General features: G+C 43.4%; 1 protein-coding gene across 4 annotated transcripts in view; it reads right to left on the bottom strand.

Moving 5' to 3' along the window:
* The window catches only part of NHEJ1 (non-homologous end joining factor 1), a 109,180-nt gene that overhangs the window by 76,406 nt on the left and 7,858 nt on the right, over positions 1-24,916 (bottom strand). For all 4 annotated transcript variants that reach the window (XM_088652620.1, XM_088652622.1, XM_060278192.2 and 1 more), the window contains one exon: positions 22,191-22,249. In XM_088652620.1, the coding sequence (XP_088508746.1) occupies positions 22,191-22,249 (59 nt within the window). The remainder of the gene's footprint in view (positions 1-22,190; positions 22,250-24,916) is intronic.

Below are 24,916 nucleotides of genomic sequence, written 5' to 3'. Positions count from 1 at the left end.
ATTAGACAGACTAACGGTCTGGCTTGGTATAAGGTGTGAGGGATTCCCTGTTTCCCACCCCTCACTGCTTTAACAACAGAGGCTCTCCCTGTGCTTCTATACAAATGGGAGTAAACCTCCAGTGTCCAAATTGGACTTGTCTCCAGGGTACCTCAGGGCTCTGCGTTCGAAACCTATTGCCACCAGTGGGGTCTCCCTCCCATGAATCCCTACTGCTACAATTTGCCTCTCCCTTAGGCAACTACCGTATGTGGCTCCCTTGGCTTCACTAACCAGCCCTTTGTATGACAGGAGAAAAAGCAAAGAGTTTCCTCTTCCACAGGAAAACTTTGTTCTCGCCTCTTAGTCACACCTCTGAAGGTATTGAGACACTGCCCGAGTCCACGAACGTTTAGGCACATTTAACTTTATTATTTAACTTGAAAACATGGATTTCTCTGGTTCTTAAAAGTGCATAACTTCTTTTCATATAATACAGACTTGTTAATACATCTCCTGCATCTTGATAATAACCTTTATAACCTTTCTTCCCATCCACCAAAACCTAACCTCCTACTCCCTCTCTAACCCTCCACTCCCCAACTGCCTTCCATTTAGACCGCAGTCTAGCTCCGCCTCCCAGGGAACACCTGCCTATCATGGGAGTGATAGGTTAACCCATGATGAACCGGAATCATCATCAGGCACTATTCCACCACATAAGGTAGCTTCACAGACTCATAAAAAGGTAGAGTTGGAAAGGCCCATAAGGGTCACCTAGTCCAACCCCCTGCAATGCAGGAATCTTTTTGCCCAACTTAAGGTTCAAACCCACAAGCCTGAGCTGAAGAGTCTCATGCTCTGGAAACATCTATTCTGTACAGAAATCATATTGTGCAAGGTGTGCATAAAATCCTCAAATGCCATATTGGCCTGAATAGAAGCCTCACTTTTCCCCCAAATTCTGACTGTGAAAAGTGTGGCTTTTATACGCAACCTTACAGAATGCAGCCAGCATCATGGGGCAAACAGTGCCAGGAGCATGGCAAAGCTCTGCGCATAGTCCCCGGTCCTCTCCCCTAAGGCCAGGAAGGGAGAGAGCAGGGAAGGGGAAAGGCCACCAGCAATGCAGCACGCACGCCCCCCCCCCCAGTATGCAACCAGGAGCAGTGAGGGAGCAGCTTATATTTTTCTTTTTTAAAAAAAGGTGCGACTTATATTCGAGCCAATACGGTAATTTAAATTTTCTTTTCCCAACAGAAATCGTAAGAACTTTGCACATTTGGAAGGACTTTTCCGTGTAAAGACAGAGGTTTAGAAATATTTTTTAAAATGTTAAAAGCTGGGATTATAAGAACCAAGGACTGCAGATTTCACCCTATGAAAACATGGGAGGAGGAAAAAATTGGTCCTGTTCCTCAGCCTGGGAAATGGGGGTACTAATAATGTCACAAAAATTAAGCTTATCTGAGAATACAGTGCTAAATTTGGGCATCCACCCAGGCAGGACTTCCTCCATCAAACCAGCATTGGAATTTTAATGTTGAGGCCTCTGTTCATGTGCAGCAATTGTTGGCAGTAGAGCCCAGAAAGCGGAAGAAGATCTAGAATCCAGCAGGAAGTTTCAGCAAGTTCTAAATATAGAAATTCATCAAAATCTTTGCAGAGCAAACCTGAAGGGCCCTGTCCATCTTGAACTGAGTGTGTTGTTGTTTTTAAAATTTCTTTTACTTACTACAATGGGACCCAGGTGGCGCTGTGGTTAAACCACTGAGCCTAGGGCTTGCTGATCAGAAGGTCGGCGGTTCGAATCCCTGTGACGGGGTGAGCTCCCGTTGCTTGGTCCCAGCTCCTGCCAACCTAGCAGTTCGAAAGCACGTCAAAATGCAAGTAGATAAATAGGAACCGCTACAGCGGGAAGGTAAACGGTGTTTCCATGTGCTGCTCTGGTTTGCCAGAAGCGGCTTTGTCATGCTGGCCACATGACCTGGAAGCTATACGCCGGCTCCCTCGGCCAATAATGCGAGATGAGCGCGCAACCCCAGAGTCGGTCACGACTGGACCTAATGGTCAGGGGTCCCTTTACCTTTTTACTTACTACACACTGTATTCTCTTTTTTTCCCATAGCCTATGTAAAAGCACACATTCCTACTGGTGGCAGGACTGCGTGAAATCTATGAAGGTGCTCCAGAAGGACCCTTAGTATCACAGTTTTTATCTTTAATAAGGCAAAGTTCCCATAACTCAAGGCTTGTGAATATTGGCTTGAAAGTGTGGGCAATATCTGCTCTAAAGTCCACAAGCCACAGCTTGTATTTTTAGATTTTCCCTGCTGAAAAGTGGGAAGCAGGGGTGAAACTTCAGTGTTCTAACTACAGGATGAGGAAAAAGGCTTTGGAGATGCAGAATAAATTATGTATAATAGATACATGTACATTTTATTAATTTGTATAATTTATGCAGTATGCGTAATGCAGCTTTTCTTTGTACATTTTTGATTAAAAAAACCACACAGCTTTCACATACTACATTGGAGCTATAAAGCTAAACAATCTCCTCCTCATATCCTTCATTCAACAAGATCTGTGGCTGAGTCAGATCAACAGCCCACAGCCCAAATATGCTTTCTCCAGTCAATGGAGACTGCATCATTAGCAACCTATCAATGGATGATTTAACAGGGCAAGAGACATAATATTTTACTGCCTTGTATATATGTTTTTATTGTTGTGTTTTGAATGTTAATTCTATACACTGCTTTGAGATTTTATAAAAAGCGGTATGAAAATATTTCTAATAAATAAACGAATTGTACCATTATGACTGACTTTCAGACGTCTTTGGGACATTCCAAGTGTGAAATTAGAACATCATTCTTAGTATAGCCACCCACAATTTTATAAAATCCTTTCAGAGATTGCAAGGGTAAAATAGCCATTTGATGATGTTTGATGCATGATGGGAAATCTACCCTTCCATGGTAGCCTGTCCACAGAATTACATCACCACAGCGCTGAGGAAAGCGAAGATAGAGAAGGTTCAGGGACACCCCTCCTTAATGCTATCCCTGCATGCGTAACGCACACACCATGCTATGCTATGCACTGAAAGGAAGGTGACTTTGTGCACAAGGGCAAGTGTGCGGAAGCTGTTCACATCCCTTAGCCCGAGGCTGCCGGGTGAGGAGCAGGGCAGCGCCAGGGTCACCAGGTTATCGGATGATAACAAAGGCAGCACAACCCAAGCACGCGACTTCCAGCAATGCAAGGCTGCTTCCTTTGTTTTGGGAAAACAAGCCAAAGAATGAGACCTTTCCTGGAATGTCGTTGCCCAGCCTAAAAGTGTCCCCCAATTGCACCAGTGCAAGCACAAGTCATTCCCCTCTGAACCCCTTCCCCCCCTCCTTGTCTCCCCCCCCCCAAGAGGCTCATAGAGACTGGCCATGGGGAAGGTGGAAAGCATAAAAGCTATTTTTCTTTCTGAATTCAGAAGTTGCAAGAGAGGGCTGCTGAAACAAGTTTGGTCTGGCATCCTGCTGGACAGAAAGAAAGACAAAAATCACTGGCTAGCAAGGGTTCCGACTTGTGAAGGTTTGCAAATAATACACAAGACCAGATTAAAAGCTCCGCAGAGACATGATAAATCAGAACATAGGTCCAAAGCATAGGTCTGAGTAAAAGACCATTTAATAAAGATAATACACTGGATCAGCAGCACATATTTAAGAAAACATTTAAGTAGTGTGATGCTGATAAGATGAAAAAGAGGTAAATGCCCGTTTTAGGGTGCATTAACAGAATACAGTAGTACCTCCAGTTATGAACTTAATCTGCTCCAGAGGTCCATTTGTAACCCGAAACTGCTCATAACATGAGGCGCGCTTTTGCTAATGGCGCCTCCCACTGCTGCTGCGCTGCCGGCGCATGATTTCCGCTCGCATCCCGGGGCAAAGTTCACAACAAGGGGCATCTTCTTCTGGGTTAGCAGAGCTCATAACCCGCAGCGTTTCCAAGGAAGACGGTACGTAACACGAGGTTCCACTGTATTTGCATGCAGCCCTGCTTAACTCAGAAATGGCTTCTCTGTCCAGCTTGGGTCACAGATGCACTGTAGTGGGAACTGTGATGTCTTTGTGAACTCAGGACGCTGCCAGGGTCTCTCCAGGCTGGCAGTATGGCCACCCCAGAACTATTGCAGGTGCAAACATTACTGAGAAGAGCAACATGTATAATAAACCTGATACCATCATGAGCACAAATAAACATGACCATACAATTAAAAGGACATCTGGAAGGGCCCTTATCATTATTTAACTCATTATGTCTACACTGATTAGCAGTAGCTGTCCAAGGTTTTAGTTTCCCCCCTGCTCTATATGGAGATGTCAGGGATTAAACCTAGGGCTTTCAGCATGCATTGAATAGTTCCTATCATGCAAGACAAACATGGGAACATTGTTAGAACACAACTGTTGAGTGACAGTGGTGCTGCCCTGCTGTGGTCTGTTGCATTTGACCAAGTTATCTCTTGGTTAAAATTAAAGCAGAAAATTCATTAGCTCTCGACCACTTTGTGCCAGTGCTAGTTAGGACCTTGGTTTATTCTCCAAGTTAATTAATCAGACACTAGGTTTCACAGAGATGGATTATCAACCAGCAGAAAAAACAGAACTAAAGGTGTCTGCTGATATATCACTTGTCTCATTCTCTTAGCATGGTAGGGGTCTTCACCTGAAAGCCATACATTTAAGCTCACTTGCATTCATGGTGGAGCAGTGGCCACAGAACAGCTGTATGACCAGCCTGCAAAATTAAGGAAGTTGTGTAGTAAAGAATTCAATCCTGGCCTTCAAAGCTAGCTCCAGACTTGCACCCCAAGTGTTAAATTTAGTTTCAGCTGATTTCCCAACTACCAAACTGAAATTAATGGAGCTAATTTAATTGCAATGGAACTACTCTGAGTAGAGCAAAAATTGGATACAAGTCATGATATATATATTTCAGATAGATAAAAAATAAGATAGGGTTTCTAGTACTTTTATGTTTCAACTATATATTATTTAAGAGAGAAAGCATAACCTGGTTTCAAATAAAATCTAAGTTCTATTTTTAAAAGTATGTTGAAGTATCTGAGCAGAATTCAATGTAACGCTAAGGAGATTACTCTGTGAGCACAAGCATTTCCACTCGCCTGATGGAATGATCTCCCCTCTCCTCCACCTGTGCACTGCTCTGGGGTTCTTCCAACCACCCCAGAGCCACTTTGAGCAAGGCACAGAGGGAAGAGGGGGGGGAGCCACATTGCACTAGTGAAAGTCCTTGCACGGGCTTTTGCTAACAGAAACCATTAGTGAATCTGTCCCTATGCATCAAATCTCTTAAACTGAACCCATGCCCCTCTTTAAAAGACACCAAGATAAATGGCAAAAATATTTGTAATGTTTGACCTCAAAGGTCAAATAATAGATAAAATATTGAATGCATTTTGCAAGGTTCATACTGGGCCCAAGAAGTGGTGTGTAACACAGGTGGCAAGATCCAGGAGACACAATTTGGATTCCCATCAGGATCATCTGCTAAGCCCATTTATAGGATTCTTTACTTTTATTTTATGCTCTCTGAGTTTTGCAGAGCGTTCATTTCTCAAATTATGAATGATTATAACTATCAAAACAAATGGGATAGATATTTACTTGCATGGAGAAACACAGATCTGCCCCATTAACTTTTCAGAAGTTCTGGACATGATGCGTTGGATACAAGGAACTGAGAGAAAAGGAGGTAGGGTTAAGCCATTAAACACTGCTCAGCAAATGCTGCTGTAAAAAGTGTGTACAAGTGTTCAGAGTGCTGCAGCAAATTCGACAGCAGTTTTCGTGGTTCCCCAACTCCTTGCACATATAGAAATAACATATCAGAATCTTCCCCTTGTGCTGGGGTGGGCATCAGTGGCTTTCCAGATGTTGTTGGATTACAACTCCCATGACCCCTACCCATTGGCCATGCTGCAGGTGGAGTTCAACAACACCTGGAAGGCTACTAATGGTGCTCTAGTCTAGTGAGAAATTGTTCTAATTGGAAGACAGCTTCCACATGCGTCTTTGGATTCATCCCTTTCAGTCTAGTCCTATGTGTGCTTATTTTAATTATTGAAACAGTTATATCTTCCCTTTATGTCCCGCTCCCCAAGGTGTTTATCCATGAGTCAGTTCTACTATGTTTCAGTGAGGTTTACTCCCAGGTATGTGTGTATGGGACTAAGAAACCTATTAAGTTCACAACTAGCTGCTTGACTCTCAGAGGGTAGCACAAAAGATGTGTCAGCTTCATGATCAAAGATTTTGAAATATGCCCCTAGTAGTACAGTATAAAGGCTCTATTTAATGCAAGCAAATGTGTTTTAATTATAGTAGCAACCGAATAGTGTGCTCATTTATTCAGGAAACATGTGAAATACAAAATGAAGAAACTTGATTTAAATAACTGATTTACTGGTAGTGATTTAAATCCATCCATGCTGCTGCCAGTTCTTATGGATTCCAGATTCCTTGTTTCAAGGATATGGGCTTGCAGGCCAAAGTAGACTGGGAGTGCTTTGAGCTCTCATCCAGTGTTGTGACCCACCATCCCTCAAAGTAACAACAACACTAACCCACTGCCTCAAAATGTATGTTCCTCCTGCCCCGCCTCAGGGAGATCCCTGGACTGCCCTTGGGTTCTGCCCAAACTTTCACTAAAGCTGCAGTCTTGGTGGAGGCACACAGCAGATCACTGCCCTTGGGCAATTCTTGCACCATTTGGGGAGTGGAGGCAACGTAATAAGAAAAATAAAATGCATAAGGGAAGCAGTAATTACTGCGTGGCCGACAAGAGGCTGCTTCCTCAGGGCCGTCATTATGTGGCTAAATTTAACGCCCCACTCGGAGGGGGAGCACAGCACCCGCCCGCCGGCTCCTGCTACCTTCCCCCGGTGCCTGCTGAATGGCAGCCAAGAAAGCCATAAAGCAGGTCAGCAGGGTTTTTAATAGTCTATTTACCAAGATGCTGTTTTTACTGCCGAGGTTTTGCTCTTTTTATCTCTCCATTTTTACTCCTTTGCTCTTGAACAGACTAGGCTGTATTTTCTGGTTTGGTCTCTCTCTTTCTCTCTCAATCTCTATTTTCAGGACTCTAAATTTATATGGTATGTCCCTTTTTTGGTAAATATTTGCCATGACTATGCCAAAGCCCATCCAGTTGAAAAGGCCCCTCGGCCCACAAAACATCAGCCTGGGAAAGACGCGAATCTCATTAGCACCAGCCATGAAAAGGGGCCATAGAGACAGAGCATCTTATAGACCCTCTGAACTCTCCACATGTGGATATATATTTAGCCATGTGTGCTGTACAGTCACAGAATGGGACAGTCTGGGTACATGCACACTGGCAGAATAATGGCCATTTCATCTGGCCAAAGGGGCTGAGGGGAGGGGCTCTGAGGGGTGGGGTCTGTGGCTAGTGCTTCTCCAATATCCTCCTGTCTGGGATTGGGATTTGGAAGAGCTCACTCCCCAGTGAGCCCATCCTTGTCCCAGAAAGCACAGAGGAGCCTCAGAAATTCTGGTTTAGCCAGGTCTGAATCTCCATATCCTCCATCTCACCCAATCCCAGGGGCAGCCCAAAAGACCACATCATGGTCCTGTGATGGAGGCTAGCTGTCAGGGATTACAGTACAAGCCATAGATAGGAGCTCACATATGTCACTAAGTCTGGAGAGGTGGGGTTGGGTGTAACATGTGGGTCTGGTCTTGGATGGCTTGAAGTCCCCAAAGTATCACTGAGCAGCTAGCAAGCTGGTAATCCCTTAAGTCTAGCCATTGCAATAGCAAACATAGATTTGAAAACATTAAGAAAAATAAACAAATAAAGCCCACAGTTTTTTAAATAGGCACACTAAGGATTTTTAAGGCAAGCCAATTTCCTGATTTTATAGCAACTATTTAACAATGATATCAAAATATCAATTCAGATCAGAAAGTAATTATGATAAGAACATTGACTGAGGCTTGGCATTTATAACATCAACATACTGACCTTCATGTTACAATGCTGAAAAACCAAAACAATTAGACTATAGATCATTTGTGGAACTAACTAACCTGCTATAGCTCCCTAATAAATCACAGTTGCCTGACAAAACTCAGCAGTTCTGAGTTTTCCATCAGGTGTACTACTACCTTTGCTTCTGAGGTCCAAGATGGATATCAGGCTGTCTTGAGATGACTGTAGGTTCATCTAGGTCCTCATTTATCCTGGGGTACTCCCCGGTGTTCCTCAGAAGAAGTCTCCCCATGGTCTAGGTCAGTAACCTCTTACTGCTACCTGGAAATGCCAAGTTCTAACATGGACATCAATTTGCCTCTTTGTTACCACTGACGAGATACTACCACAAGTAAGCATTCAACACACATCCTGGCAGCAGGTGTGATTATGTATAGCACTGGAAGATGAAACTTACAATTCATGACTGTAAAGATACTTCTGCAATTCGATTGGCTAAGCATTCCCTGTGTCCTCCTAGGGCAACGTACCAAAGAGCCAGAGCAGTATAGCTCCTATATACAGCCTGCCCTGTTCTCCCGGCTGTCCACACAGTCAATATTGTCAGATACTGGGTTGTGAACAGGACATAAGTGAAGTAAGATTTTGGTGCAAGGAATCTCATATCACCTCAGACCTCTGCTTCTCTGGAGCTGCTTCTAACACTTCTCACTGTTTGTAGCTGCATCAGCTGGGAGCCTGGGAAGCTTCCTGTTCAGGCATGTCCTAGAGCTAATAATCAGTTCAGAGGCCTGATCTGGACCTCCATGATCCCAAAGATTTTAGCAGAAGTGGTACCAAAAAGGAGACCAACTTAGATACAGTGCTGGGGAAGGCAGATTCCAGCACCCTGATGAGCATGCAAATTGCTCCCTCCCTAGTTACCTGATCAACCATTTGATGAGCAACTTCATTCCTCAGTTGATCTGCACTGATAGAGTGTGGGTGGGTGTGCTGCCCATTAGTACGTGAGTGTGTTCGGAATGGCCACACCCACTAGTGGCATGTGGCCCAGTTGGCCATGGGCAAGTGTGATACTCTGGTCTGGTCATACAGGAGAGAGAAACATTTTAGCTTGATGCCTCTCCCAACTTTAAGTGCCCTCTTGTACTTTCTCTTCTCCCATCTCCTAAACAGTAAAATAATATTCATAATTGCAAATATGAAATATATGAAAATAGGCTTTGTATTGCCTCATTGTTTTCAAATGACAGGGGGCGGGGTTTGTCAAATGCTCAGATCTGATCCTCAGAAATGTGCTGGTCATATTACTGTGAAGCTAGCAGAATCGGGAATGACCAAATTTTTCTCTCCCTCTCTCACAATGCTAGAACTTGGGTGTCATCCAAGGAAGCATAATAGTAGGAGATTCAGGACAAACAAAAGGAAGTACTTCTTCACACAAGGTATATTTGTAACACAAGGTGTGGTGATAGTCACTAACTTAGATGGCTTTAAAGGTGGATTGGGCAAATTCATAGAGGACAAGGTACTGGCTATGATGGTGAAATATTAGCTCCAGTGTGCCTCTGAATATCATTGGTTAAGAAACATTACACTCATGTCCTGCTTGTGGGCTTCTGAGAGGCCTCTGGTTGGCCACTAGGAGAAACACAGTGCTAGACCAGATAGCTCTTTGGTTTTATCCAGTATGGCTCTTTTTACATTCTTAATATGTTGCTAAGTAATCTATAAGAAACTGTGGGCTACCAAGTCATACAAGAGGCTTCTGTTGATTCTCTTAAGACCAGGCAGCTTGTCTGAGGGGTACAAGTAATGCCCTACAACACCCTTCCTGTCCAAAAGCAAAGTCAGGTGAGTCAGTATCCTTGGGCAAGCAACGAAAGGAGACATGTTCTCATCCCCTAGGAGTTCTAAGGGAGTGGAAGGCCAATTTGTCTACAGTGGTAGCTTGGTCAGCCACAACACCCTTTGATAGGGAGGTGTTAGGCTAACTACAGCACCCACCTCATGACCATATTTACATCTACACATCTCAGCAGTAAAAGTATATAAACACTACAGATGTACATGCATGCAGGTCTGTCTCCCTCTAAATAAATATTGGCAAGTTGTAAAAATAATAATGCATTGTACACATGTGTACACTGCCAGACTAATATTCCTTGTTTGGGTGGCTTCAACATATATATTCCAGGGGTGGGATAGGGGAGTCACACAACAGCACAGGCAAGACTGTCAGTGGAGCAGCTCACATGCATTTGGAAAAGTAGAGGTACAAATAGAGGAACCCCCAAATGGCCCAGTCTCCTGCCATTGAGGACATCTATTGAGGACAGCACACTACAGATAGGCCTAATCCACTGACAACTTGACAGTACCTCTTTAATATGGAGAGCATCTTCTTTGCAGTGTTTCCTTCAACCCACAGAAGTACATATATACGGTAGTCTCAGGAGGTAGATACAAGTGAACACGGATGGGGAAATGGAATGACAAAAAAGCAGGACAGAACAACATGGAGGGGTCCTTGTTTCAGACACTAGCAAGAAGTCCAGTTTCCTGTGATGCCTTGATTCAGACCTTGTCCTATTTCATGGAAGAGCTATGAAAATCAAACACTTGAGCACAGAACTCACTAATGACAGCAAATGTGGACAAATAACTCTTTCCAATGCTGCAAAACCATTTCTAAATACCTGTATCCATTTCCCCCTAGGGCAGGCAATAGACAATGAGCCTGAAATTACTGAAGTCATATTTCCTAGATCTTTACACGTTGGCAATTTGATCCTTTCCAGCCAAGTTCACCCAGCACACATCCCTGCAAAGTCCCACTAGCCTGCAACCAACCTTCTGCTTCAAAATATGCTCACTCATTTTCCTGCTGCAGGAACCCAAAGCTGTACATTACATTAAGATAAAGAACACAAGCAGCAGCATTACAAACATAGAGGAGATGGCAGCAAGTAGCTATTACTGGCAGAAAGATCAGTACAAAATGGTACTAAATGTTGTATGGCTCTGCTTTTTCACATGCCATTGAGACCTCTTTACAAATTAATCCACCCCAGGCAGAACTTGGCACATTCTGGCCCTCCCACCAGATCCAAATTCTATACATAATTTATACATCTGGGTTTTTACCTAAACATTTTTGTAAGATTGCAAAAAAAGGTGAGGAAAGTTATAATCAATGGCAAGGAAAGGAAAGGCAGAGAGCTAATAGAAGGGTGCTCTACCTCTACTTCTCTCTCTTTCTTTTATCTCTCTTTTGACAGCTGCTGGAAGTCATACCCAAGGACCCCGTTGATTTCTGAGCGCTACAGAAAACATTGACTGATCATTTTCATACTATCCTCTGAAGCATAGCCCGTATATCACATTGCAGAGAACACAAATAAGATCTGCCCCTGGATGCTTACACACAAGAGATCAGGATCCTCTTATTCCTCTTGCCTGCAGTTTCTTTTTCTGCACTGGAATAATATTGTCAGAAGCCGCCCAGAGTGGCTGGGGAAACCCAGTCGGATGGTCAGGGTACAAATAATAAAATATTATTATTATTATTATTATTATTATTATTATTATTATTATTATTATTATTATGGCAGCTTATTCTTATCCCAGAAAGACCAGCTACTGCTTATTAGAGTGGGGGAATATGTACAGGCTTGTGATCTAATCCACTATGCTTCTTTCCTTTATCTAACAACAACAAGAAAGTCAATACACTTTCATGCTCTGGTGTTGAGAGGAAAGGAGGGAGTTCATCAGCTGTCCTTGCATCAGAGAGAATGTTTGTGCCTTAAGAGTAGGAGGACTGGATTCTATTCATGGTATGCCTTGGAAAGAAAGGCAACAAGGCCTTTCCTGGCCAGCACTAGCAGCTGGGGCATGGCCAGAAGCCATCAAATATTAAATGACGTAAGTGCTGAACACATGGGGAATAGCCACTGTTCCAGCTCCAGAATTGGCCAGCCCGCACATCCTCCACCCTGCAATGAACACAAGCAGAGTACACCATTCAGATGCTCACTATGGTGATTCACTCCACATTTCAAGAATGGATCCCATAGAAAGGAACCCAGGTTTGGCAGAAGTACACCCCAGGACAGCAGCCAACAGCGGCCCTGCTGCTCCTGCCACTGGGGTTTGTTCTCAAGCTTGTGGTCTGGCCTCTATTTCGGGGCTGCTGTGCCCAGTCTGGTTTCAGCAGCATGCAGCCCAGCTGACTCACAAGCCAGGGTAAATGGTTTGTGGTTCCTGCTCCACGCCAACTCCCTCCTCACCTGATTATGCCTAAATCAATAAATAAATACAGCGGCTCACCCTCTGAAAGACGCCTGGATGGCAAACAAATGGGGTAGGAGAGCCATAAGAACATGCCAAGTGGGAGCATGAATACATACACAACCCCCAACATAACTAGCTTGGACAACTCTATACTGAGTCACTGATGCAGGTAATAATTGCCCATCCACAATATTGACAATATTGTGCATTGACAGAACCTTTCTGTTCCATTTCATGAGCTCACCTGCATCTTTCTATGTCAGCCTACCTTTCACCAAGGTTGTTTTTCTAGTTGCCCTATATATAGGACCAGCTGAAGGATCTTTTCATTTGTGGAAAAAGAGTAAGCAGGGCTAAGTGTGCTTTGTGCTTTTTAAAAAAAAAAAAGGAAAAAGAAAAGGTGGCTTCTGCAGCCTAATATTGCAAATTAAAATATGCTAGCTGTGTGGGACAATGAGATAGACAAGACACTGAAATCCTACTCCCTGGCCACTGGAAACCCTTAATTGCTTAATGCTCCGCTTCTGAGATTTCACCAGGTGTTGACCACACACTTCCAGGCTGGGTTGAAGTTCAGTGCCAGAAGGTCCGTTTCAATCCCTAATGTCTCAAGGGAGGACTGGGATTCCTGTCAGAATCCCCGGAAAGTCATTCCCGGTAGACAAAACTGAGCTAGATGGACCAAATGGTACAAGGCAGCTTCCCAAGGTCTGATCTGCAACAGTTTAACTACAATTTAACACACACAAGCATTTTGCTCCTTCCCTTGCGCCTGACTATGCTGTGCAAGGGAGAAACAAGGCAGATTCCGGCTTCTCATAAAATGCAAACATGAGCTTATGGTGTCTTTCTCCTCAAACAAGCCATAAGCAGAAGCCAATGTGTATTCAATGGCTTACTGCTCACGGTTTACACATCACGACAAGCCAAACTCATAGAACATAGGAAGCTGCCTTGCATTGTCAGACCACTGGGTCCATCTAGCTCAGTATTGCCTACAAACACAGGCAGCATCTCTCCAAGGTTTCAGACAAGAAGTCCCTTTCAGCCTTACCTGGAGATGCCGAGAGTTGAACCAGGGATCTTCTGCTTGCAAAGTGGATGCTCTACCTTTGCCCAACTCCAACTTGTTCCCTCCCCCTTGCATATTAAACCATACAGTTTAATGTTGCATGCAAAATGGGCTGGTCTTCCTGTGTTCCCAAGTCTGCATGTTTTCACAGCCATAGGATCTAGAAACTTCAAAAAACAAACCAAACAAACCATGATGACCAGGTTAGTATCAAAGATTTTGTACTTGTGTGGGATTGCAGAACACACACAGTCCTAAATGTTAGAGCCAACTTAAAGGTGTAGAAGTAGCATGTGGTACTATGCATTTTAGACCAGGGGTCAGCAAACTTTTTCAGCAGGGGGCCGGTCCACTGTCCCTCAGACATGTGGGGGGCTGGACTATATTTTTTTGGGGGGGGGGAATGAACAAATTCCTATGCCCCACAAATAACCCAGAGATGTATTTTAAATAAAAGGACACATTCTACTCATGTAAAAACATGCTGGTTCCCAAACTGTCCACGGGCCGGATTTAGAAGGCGATTGGGCCGCATCCGGCCTCCGGGCCTTAGTTTGGGGACCCCTGTTTTAGACCATACTGTACTACTTCTGAATATACTACTACTATACTACTTTAACACCTCTTTTCCTATATTTAGCTGCAGATCCTTCCTTGCATCGTTTATTCTTTTATTACCAGAGTGGGCATTGCTTTCCTTTTGGTGTTGATGTTTTTCTCAAAAAGCAAAGTAGGGGTTGAGCAGTTCCACCTTCTCTTGGTCACCCAATAGAATTTTTCCATCTTCTCCACACAGCAGACCAACTATTTGCTTATTATTCTTGTTTTGAACATAGCCAATGGATTTTTAAAAAAATTATTTTTAACCTCTCTTGCAAGTCTGAGCTCATTCTGAGCGTTAGACCACTTGACCTTATCCCTGCCAACTGTTGGCTACTCATGTATTTTCTTCCTTCATGGTTTCCCCTTTCTTACATTTATTATATCTCTTCTTAAATCTCAGCTCATCTGCAAGCCCATCTGCAGCCACACTGGTTTCTTTAGGTGCCTCCCACTTATCTTTCTTATTGGAATTGTCTGCATTTATATCTTCAGTATTTCACCTTTAAGAAACTCCCATCCATCTTGGACTCTCTTCTCTTTGAGTATTTGTTGGACCTTATACTCTTGGCACAGTTTGCGTTCCAACAGATATTGGGGTAGTTGAAGTCTCTCACCACTACTATATCTCTCCTTTTTGAATATTTGGTAATCTGCTGTAGGAAGGAATCATCCAAATCTTCAATCTAGCTTGGAGGTCTATAGCTGACAACCTCAGTGTCACTGTTGTTTATAATAATAATAATAATAATAATAATAATAATAATAATAATTTTTTATTTATACCCCGCCCATCTGGCTGGGTTTCCTCAGCCACTCTGGGCGGCTTCCAACAGAAAAATAAAACACAATAATCTATTAAACATTAAAAGCCTCCCTGAACAGGGCTGCCGTCAGATGTATTCTAAAAGTCTGGTTGTTGTTTTCTTCTTTGACATCTGTTGGGAGGGCGTTCCACAGGGCAGGCGCCACCACCGAGAAGGCCCTCTGCCTAGTTCCCTGCAACCTGGCTTCTCGCAACGAGGGAACCACCAGAAGGCCCTCGGTGCTGGACCTTAGTGTCCGGGCAGAATGATGGAGGTGGAGACGCTCCTTCAGGTATACTGGACCGAGGCCGTTTAGGGCTTTAAAGGTCAGCACCAACACTTTGAATTGTGCTCGGAAACGTACTGGGAGTCAATGTAGATCTTTCAAGACTGGTGTTATGTGGTCTTGGCGGCTGCTCCCAGTCACCAGTCTAGCTGCCGCATTCTGGATTAGTTGTAGTTTCCGAGTCACCTTCAAAGGTAGCCCCACGTTGAGCGCATTGCAGTAGTCTAAGCAGGAGATAACTAAAGCATGCACCACTCTGGCTAGACAGTCTGCAGGCAGGTAGGGTCTCAGCCTGCGTACCAGATGGAGCTGATAGACAGTTTACCTCTCCTACAATTTTTGCCCATATACTGTCAATGTGTATTCCATTTTCCAAATGGATGTCTTCACAAGTGTACACATCCTTTACATATAATGCTGCTACTCCTCCCCTCCTGTCTCCTCTATTCCTTTTGAATAGGTGATTCAATTCAGTTTCTACATTCCAGTCATGATTCTCATCCTACCAAGTTTCAGTAATGCCTATTAGCTCATGTTTGCCATCCTGTACTGAGAGCTCATATTTATCTTGCTTGTTTCCCATACTCTGTTAGTATAGAGACAACTACAGTCTACGGTCTGAATAATTTGTATCTTTCCCTCCTGTTAGGAGTTCAAAGCAGCATACATGGGTTTTTCTCCATTTTTATTCTCACAAGGTCTCTGTGAGGAAGGTTAGTAGGTTGAGAGACAGAATTTAGCCCAGAGTCACTCAGTAAGCTTTAGAGTTAAACATGGACTTGAACCTCTCTCTCCTTGGTTCAAGCCCAACACTCCACAGTACCACTATTTTTGAAAGTTGCTTTATGTTTTTTTTTAAAGTAACTAATAAGTTCAATAAATAATAATGGTGCACAGAGGAGGATGCATCGAAATATTTATTGAGTTCTCAGCTTGTGGATAATTTCCTAGCAAAGGTTGCTAATAATCCTTTAAAAGGGGTGTGGGTGTGGGTAGAATCATAATTTTAAAAAGCTACGTAGTCTCTTCCCCCCCTTTATACCAAACTCACAGCCAAGTGATACAGGAGATGGCCAAGAGAAATTCTACAGGACATTTGCTTGCCAACTGTTGCAGGTGGTGCCCCTCAGCCATGGAAATTGCCATGTTTTCCCAGCAAACCCAGCTCCCATGCTTCTCTAGGCTGCAAACCACAGCCACCTTTTGCTAATGAAAACCATTCCCCAGAAGGAAGGAGGTGACAGGAACAGTAGCTTCCTCTCCCTCCCTCTGCAAATGGAGCTGGCAAACGGAGTGAAGGTCACTGCCACGGCTGTCTGTAATGCAGGAGGATCACTGCTGCCTGCCAAACAATAGCTGCTTCTCTCAAGGAGAATATTTTTAGCACCAATAAAAATGACAGTGTGGTGAGCTGGGCAACAAGCAGGCAGGTGGTAGGTGAGGCCAGGCTGAGCATTTCAGCGACCTGGGAAATCCAGGGAAGCAGGGCTTTTTCCAGAACTGTCCTACCCAGAGCTTCTGCTTATGTGCCTCTAAGCCAGTATGAGACAGTCCCATACTAAAAAGGAAGAACCCTCACCCTGCTGTCCCAAGCCTACTTCCCAGCACAAAATATTTTAGGCCACTCTCAGAAGAATCCCATATTGATCCTTCTAGTTCAATATTATCTAACTCACCAGGGTTTCTGACAACAGCCTTTCCTAGCCCTACCTGAAGATACCAGGGACTGAAACGGGGGCCTTCAGAATCCAAAACATGCAGGTCTATATTATTTATTATTGTTATCACCACCAACATTTCTAGGTTAGATTACTGTAATATATTATATGTAGGACCGCCTCTAAAATTTCAGCTGGTGCAGAATTCAGTGGCCAGGTTGCTCACCTGGACAAGACGATTTGAGCATATTACACCAATCCTGGCCTGACTACACTGGCTGCCAATTAGTTTCTGGGCGCAATGCAAAGTGCTGGTTTTGATCTATATAGTCCTAAATGGTGCAGGACTACAATACCTCAAGGACTGCCTCTCCCAATATGAACCAAAGCAGACCCTGTGATCATCATCTGAGGCCCTTCATGAGAGGTCTGGAGGGTGGCAACACAAGAACGGGCCTTTTCTGCAGTGGCTCCTCATTTGTGGAAAATTCTCCCCATGGAGGCTCGCCTGATGCCTTCATTACATATTTTAGCTACCAGGCAAAAACATTTCTCTTCAACCAGACATTCAGCTGATTAACATTCTATGGCTTTTAAAATGTGTTTGTGGGAGGGGGTTTTCAGTTTGTTTTTGTTTAATTCTGTATTCTGTATTCTCATTTTGTATTTTTCTGTTGTGAACTATCCTGGGATCTTCAGCTGAAGGGTGGTATACAAATGTAATAAATAATAACCATCATCATCATATATCCACTATATAATATAAAACCAACATTTAAGTGTCATGGATTCCCCCAAATTACTGTAATTTGCAAAGGTGTTGAGGATGTTAGAAATCCTTAGTATCTCTCACAAAATTAAGAGTTCACAGAGTGTTCTGGAAATGATCATTCAAGCATTTTAACAGGACAATTGTAATTGTGTGTATTCAGAAGGAAGTCCTATTGAAATCAGTGGAGCTTATTCATAAGCAAGTGGTGTTAAGATTGCAGCTGAAGTCTAAGAATTAAAGTCATATATATGTATATACCACTAACATTCCTTCCACACTCTTTCTAGCCCCTAGAACAAGCATGGCAGTGCCAAAGTGACTTCCCAGATCAGTTCTCCCAATTCCTCCCTCCAGAATCCCCAGCACTTTCAAGACACTGACGTGCACCCCTTGTCTAGCCCTCTTAACCCTAATCCAGGGGAGGGAACCCCCTCCTCCTCCCTCCATCATGCTAACATCAGCTTTGAACCAGTGCTTACTGATGTCAGTGGGAGGGTGCTCTTCTGCAGATGTCCACACTCCCTGCTCTATCACTCGCTTAGCCTGCCTAGCTATTGCAGTGACGGACACACTGGGGAGCTGCCTGTTTGTTTATCTTCCTCTTCAGCATTGCTTATTTTGATGGCACATCCTTCTGGTCCAGCCCAGGTTGACCCATGAGCCCTCCACATCCTGTTTGCTGGAGCTAACTGCGCAGAGACGGACAAAGGTGCAGCACAAAAGTCAGGACCATGGTACACAAAAATATTCTGGGGAAATATTCTTAGGGACAGGCTATATTTGAATCAACAGTTACTTGCAAATGAGCAGCTAAGACAAATGTGGTTCTGGACCAAGGTCCAGGCTTGCTGTGCAGCTTGAGGAATTATAGGCACAATAGCTCTTTGCTGTCCAGACTTGTGTCTACTGGTAAGCAGGCTGCAGCACAAAATGCCCAGAAAAAGCCTCCTGCAGAGCAGCATAAGAAAAGTAGAATAGGGAACAGCAGCTGCCCTTACCTGGCATGAAAACCCTTAAGGACTGCACAGAATTTACACAGGTAGAGGTCTTCAGACAACATGAATGCACTGAAGAAAGATTTGCATGCATTGCTTCTTTAAAGAAAATGCTAAGTATTGCCTACCCTTCCTCCATCAACACATTCTCCAATAGCCCAATAACTCATCTAAGTCTCAAAAGGAACTCCTAAAACCCTGTCAGCAAATAGCCTCAAAACATATTATTAGAATAACCTCCTTTTTCTCTTCTGGACTCTTACTAGGGCCAGGAAAGAACAGGTGCTCCCTCTTTCTTTTAAATTACCTTTCATAAAAAGGAAAACACATTCATTCTCATCCACCCCTCTTCTGAAGAGAAACTGCCCTTCCAGTCTCTTGATATATTTCATTCTATGCTCAGCACCCTCTTCAACTTGTCTTCAATTTCTCAAAGCACTAGGCTCCCACCAGCTTGTCTCACCTACCAAATTGGACACTGAACCACCAATCCCTGTTTTCTCAGCTCAGCTTTCCACTCAGCTATATATACACTATGGATTTGATTGTGCAATGGGGTTTCCACTTCTCTACAACTGAGTCCCCTCCTCAAAAAAAGGGGGGGAGATGGCCCAGGGGGAGCAGAAGAACCCCCACAACAGCATGTGGGGGGAGGAGAGGGGGAAATTGTTCTTTTGGGCAAGCCAAAATATTTCCCTGATGGAATGATAGCCTTAGCGTGACACTACATTCTTCCCTTGGTATAGTAGCCCTTCATATGCTACAAAGTTTTATACAGGGCAGACACATTGAAATTAATGGACCTAACTTAGTCACATTAATTAATTTCAGTGGGTCTACTCCAAGGAAAACTTAGCTGAAAACCACCCCACTTTTACTTTTGGAAGTGTCCCAGACAATTGTGTCAAAAACGTAAGTCAATAATTTAAAGAGGTCTGCAACTTCATCCTCTGAATTTAAACAAAGGAAACTGCTTTATACTAAAAAAACAAAAACAAAAAAGGCAGGCCATTGGTTCATTTAGCTCAGCATTGTTTACAACACTGACTGGAAATTCCAGTGGTGGAACCTGGGACCTTTTGCATGGAAAGCATGCATTCTACCACTGAAATATTGGCAGTAGGCTACCCTGATGTCCACTAACTAGCATCATTCGTTCACAAGAGTATTCTTAGACAGGCTTGCAAAATGTATGACCCACCAAACCAAATGCTGTCCAGAAGGAAGACAGGAAAACCAGAAGCTACAGAGTTCCTGGTAGGATGCCATACAAGGCTGGTGGCCTACTTTTAGTCTGGTGGGTGACTATTTGCACAGGCCTGATTTAAAGGAATAGGCAATATTATCATAGAATAATGAAGTTGAATGGGATCTTAGAGATAATCCAATCCTGCCTCCTGCTCAGTGTTGGAATCTTACAGCATCTGACAGATGGCAATCCAGCTTGTGTCTTAAATATCTCCAGGGAAGGAAAGCCCATTCTCTCCAGAGGCAATCTGGAATTTCCCCCCCTAATATTTAGCCAAAATCTGCTTCCCTGCAATATCCACCCACTGGTTCTAGTGCTGCACTCTGGAATCCTGTCCCTATTATCTTAAAACAATTACAGTACTACTGAAGCATACATACATCAGCCATTTGACCGACCTTGGGTAGTCAGTGTGGGAGAAAATGGAAGGACTGTCCAGAGATTGCCAATTGGCAACTTTCACAGAAAGCCAAAGGCCATGTTTACTGCTCTTCACATCATGATTTGGCTGATAAATGTCTTCTGTAGGACTGCGTTTCCCCTGGAAGCTCCACCCAATTACACATAAGAGCCTTACTACTGATTACATAGTCTTGCAACTGACCCTCTTTAAGCTTGCCTTAAATTCCAATTCACACTTGAACATGTAAACAAATCCCAACTTTAGGCTTTGTGATCCCACAATTGCTTATCATGACCCTTAAAACACTCCTTCCAATACAGGCTCCTTCTCAAGGCCACTTTGCACATAGTTCTTTTGACACAGAGATTAACCTTGACCAGTGTGAACAGCACAGCAGTTTGAGCCCTGGCACGTGCCAATATAACCAACACACAGAGAGAGAACCCCAACGTCCCCTCTCTTTCAAGTGCATGCTAACAGACCTTACTCTATAACCCTCCACTCTTCAGCCTGCAGGGAATAAGAAACTTTCAGTCACGGCACGTGGCATTGGAAAGAGAGCATGAAATCACTGCAGCCGGTAAGAGTAGGAGCGTGGGAAAATTCCACAAGCCACTTCCTATGACATGAATTACAAGCTTGTACATTGTTAAGAGCGGTGAAACTCTGGGGGCTCTGATACATAATCAGCAAGCTCCTATGCTGAAACCCCGACAGACAGGTGTCCATATTGCTTAGGCATAACCTCTCCTTGAGCTCAAACCAGCAGCCGTTTCTGGAGCGGATAAGTAAAAAAGGGCTGCTTAAGGGAGCTGCTCCAAACAGAACAAGCTCATAAACACTAACAACAGCACCCTGTTGATTGGGTATCAGCAGAAAATGATACACACAAAATGTAGACAATCCACATGGGCCAAGATGGCCTAAGAGCAAGAGCCAACCACTTCAGACACCACTAAATGCATAGCACTCTATAAATGTTGGCATTAGCATAGGACTTCATTTGCTGCTTATTTTAACCAGTAGATGGAAGAGGCAGAAAACCAACCAACATGGAGATAAGGTGGCAAGGGGGCGGTGAGTAGAGTTACTGCCCAGAAGAAAAATGGCAAAATGGGAAGAATGGGATTGGAAAAGGGTGCACTCCATAAAAGCAATAAGGAATGTTCAGGATTTTCAATTCTGACTGCTGGAAAACAATCTTAACACATGCTTTATCAAGAACAGCATAAAAGCCAATAGGAGTAAATGGGATTTGCTTGCATAGGGGAAATGGGAAGCTTCAGTGCTAGCACTGGTGGGAAGGGAGTAAAAATAATTACTCGGCAAATGTACAGGTGCCATCACTTTGTCCAAATGTACAGTACAAACTAAGTGCCACAGTTTGTGCCACAGTTTGCCCCCAGAGATTATTGGGAATGGTAACTGGTGAGGTTACAGGGATTTCCAATAGAGATCCCTAGCTTCCTCTCATAAAATTACGGTCCCTGGGATTCCCTGAGACACAGTATGTCTAATAAATCAGTTTTACATTTGCAGGAGAGATATGCCCTAAATAAATTCTCACTTAGATTCCATATTAATCCAAGCTCCGTGACACAATCACACATTATGCTAACTGAAGCTTAACCTAGCACAACACAACAATGGCTCATTCATTCACTTCACAACATGACTGTACAAAAGATTGGAAAGACAACATTACACAAACCTATGCTAAACTAATCATACCTGCCTACAGTTAACCAAAACCAAAGCACACCTGCATGGCACAGTCATGCTCATGCATGTATAGCTGCAGTTTGTGATGCCTATTGGTATAACTTTGCAGGGAGAAGAAGAACCAACCAGAGGCAAGGGGAGAAGGAAACTAGTGAAGAATTGGAGAATCAAGATATCCCACTGGCAGAGCACCACAACCAGAAGCTCTGAGCATACGTCACAACTGCCCACAATACTACCATTTACCAAATTAATTAGGAGCAGCAACTTCTCCTATACAATAACTTAATGAAAACATGAAGATTCTTGTACCTTAGTCTCAAATGTCTGTAGGAAAGATTCTTCATTGAAAGGTTCTGTCTTTAAACGTTCTGCAAGAGAAGTATCAACAATAGAAGTGTGAGTGGTGCTCCAATCTGGCCAGGTATACAAACTCTCTTTATTCTTCAGATGCTACATTACTTTGAAAATAGCTATATATCACCTATGGAAAGATAACTCAAGCAATCCTATCCCATTCCCACCTGAGAACACACGAATATTAGTCAACACCTTTTTTCTGTGTCAAGCCCACAGCTAGGCACTGAGTGATTCAACTGGTATATACCTTGGTACAACTGCATCTAACTATGTCAACATGATGTAATATGTTTGGCCTGATGCATAGTGTTAAACCCAAGAGACTGAAGTTCAAACCCCAGTTCAAACGAAGGCTCCACAAGAGGGGTTGGAAAACTTTCTTTCAGCCCACTCATCTGCTAACAAGGACAACCTACCTCACAGGGTTGGTGTGAAGAAAAATGAAAAGGGTGAATAAGAGGACCATGCTACATAGGTCATGACTAGAAAAACTCTAAGAAGAGAGTGCTTTACACCTCACTCCCAGGAAGTGGCCTGAGGTCAGTGGTCTATAGGGTAACTGAGGACAAATGTAACACAACTGTGTTACATCCTATTTCCTAGCTCTGAGAACACAGAGCTCTCCCCTGTGGGGACAGAAACTATCTCCGGTCCTCTGTGCCTCAGGAAATCCCTGGCCCGACTCAGCCTGTCATTTTAGACTAATATAGAAGTGGGGTATGACAAGTCACATGTATAGGAGTTCAGTCTTTGTAAAAGATCCAACTGTGCAAAATACCATGCTAAATAATTTATTCTAGCTAAATAAATGCAAGAAAGCAGTTGTGTGCATGTGTGCATGCACATATGTAGGAACCATGTCAGACCCCTTGTTCTTTGAGCCAATGATGTAAGATATTGCACTACCTGATAATTAAAAAAGGAAATTGGAATCTAAGACCAACTTTCCCTGTCCAAAATTAGGTTCAAGCAGATACCCAGAGATGGCAACTTGGCCACATGGCAACTTGGCAACATAACCCTGGTAATGTTTGACCTACAGAGAGCCTTATTCTTGCCCTAGGTTTCCAAGGTAACTTGCCATTTCTTCTCCCTTATAGCACTGGATGGTCTCAGATTGAAGAATTGGTTTTTGATGCACTAAAAGCTTGTCTGCTGTTAGCTGCGCTGCCAAAACTTTCAGATGCTGTTACTGGTGGCTGTTTTGTATATTTTTTATGATTTGTGTGTGGCTTTGTGTAATGTGTTTTATTATAATGTATTTTTACCTATGCATGGTATTCTACTCATTTGTCTGTAATGCAAGGATTACCGCTAGTGCAATGGGACTTCCCCTCTTCCCCCTTCCCCTCCTGTTTTCCCCAGATCTGCTACAGAGGGTTGGGAACCCCAAGAACAGATTTTGAGGCACACAAGGGGAAGGGAGGGAAGTTCTATTGTGCAAGCAGAATTTCTTGCCCAAACAGAACTACTTCTTAGCACAGTTTTTTTAAAAGTATTTTTATTAAAAGTTTCTTGATTTACAAAAGTATGTGCAATGTCTCTCTCTCGTACTTTTTCCATTTATTATTTTTACAAATCAATTTCATTTGTTGAGGTACTTCTTAGCACAGTTGAATAAAATCCCATGCTCTTATATATGTTGTACATCACTTGAATGCCTTTTTGTGTAATGCGTTCAATTAATAAGAATAAGAATAATCGTGAAGGCCCATTTCACAAGTGGCAGATATATACAAGCTGTATAAACAATCAGTGAGAACAGTGGTTGGCATCTGCTCAAAGAGACTGTGCAAAGAACAAGCCAATCCCAAATTAGAAGTTCCAATCCACTTTCCCCAGCAATTACCAAGTGGGGTGGGGAAAAGGGGACACTTAGGATGATATGACAATCAATCACACTACATGGTTGTACAGGGGAAGAGCAGGGCAACACAAGGCCTCCTCTGCTGTCCGAGAGTACATACTAAACCTTGAACATACATCACTGGCACAACCCAATCCCTGTCTGGCTAATCTGAATCTTTCCATTCTCCGGGGTTTAACAGTCAGCAACGGAATCCCCCCTACCCCCAAAAGTATCTGAAACAGAAGACCTGTAGGCTTATCTGCAACTTTGTAGGGGGTAAGAAGAACCAAGCCTTATGAGGAATGGTTGAAGGAGCTGCGTATGTTTAGTTTGGAAAAGAGGAGAATGAGAGGAGATATGATAGCCATCTTCAAATATCTTAAGGGCTGCTACATGGAAGATGGCGCAAGATTGTTTTCTCCTGCTCTGGCGGGTAGGACATGAACCGATGGCTTCAAGTTACAAGAAAGGATATTCCAACTAAAGATCAAGAAGAACTGATGGTAAGAGCTGTTTGATAGTGGAACAGACTCCCTTGGGAGGTTGTAGACTCTCCTTCATTGGAGGTTTATTAAGCAAAGGTTGGATGACCACCTGTCATGGATGCTTTAGTTGAGATTCCTGCAGTATAGGGGGTTGGATAGATGACCCTTTGTGGTACCTTATGATCTTTGATTCTATGATTCTAAGAGCAGGGGAGCCCTCATTTGCTCCAAATGTTTGCAGAACTCCTACACAGCAGAAAGAACAGCCTGACTCCACTCAAGCTCCTTTACAAACTGGCACTGGCCCCAGCCTCCTGGGTTGCAGCCAGATGCTCAAAGGAAAG

The sequence above is a fragment of the Zootoca vivipara genome, chromosome 1 (genome assembly GCF_965207765.1).
Source record: "Zootoca vivipara chromosome 1, rZooViv2.hap1.1, whole genome shotgun sequence".
In the NCBI taxonomy this organism is placed as follows: domain Eukaryota; kingdom Metazoa; phylum Chordata; class Lepidosauria; order Squamata; family Lacertidae; genus Zootoca; species Zootoca vivipara.
This window is presented reverse-complemented; position numbering and strand designations above follow the sequence as displayed.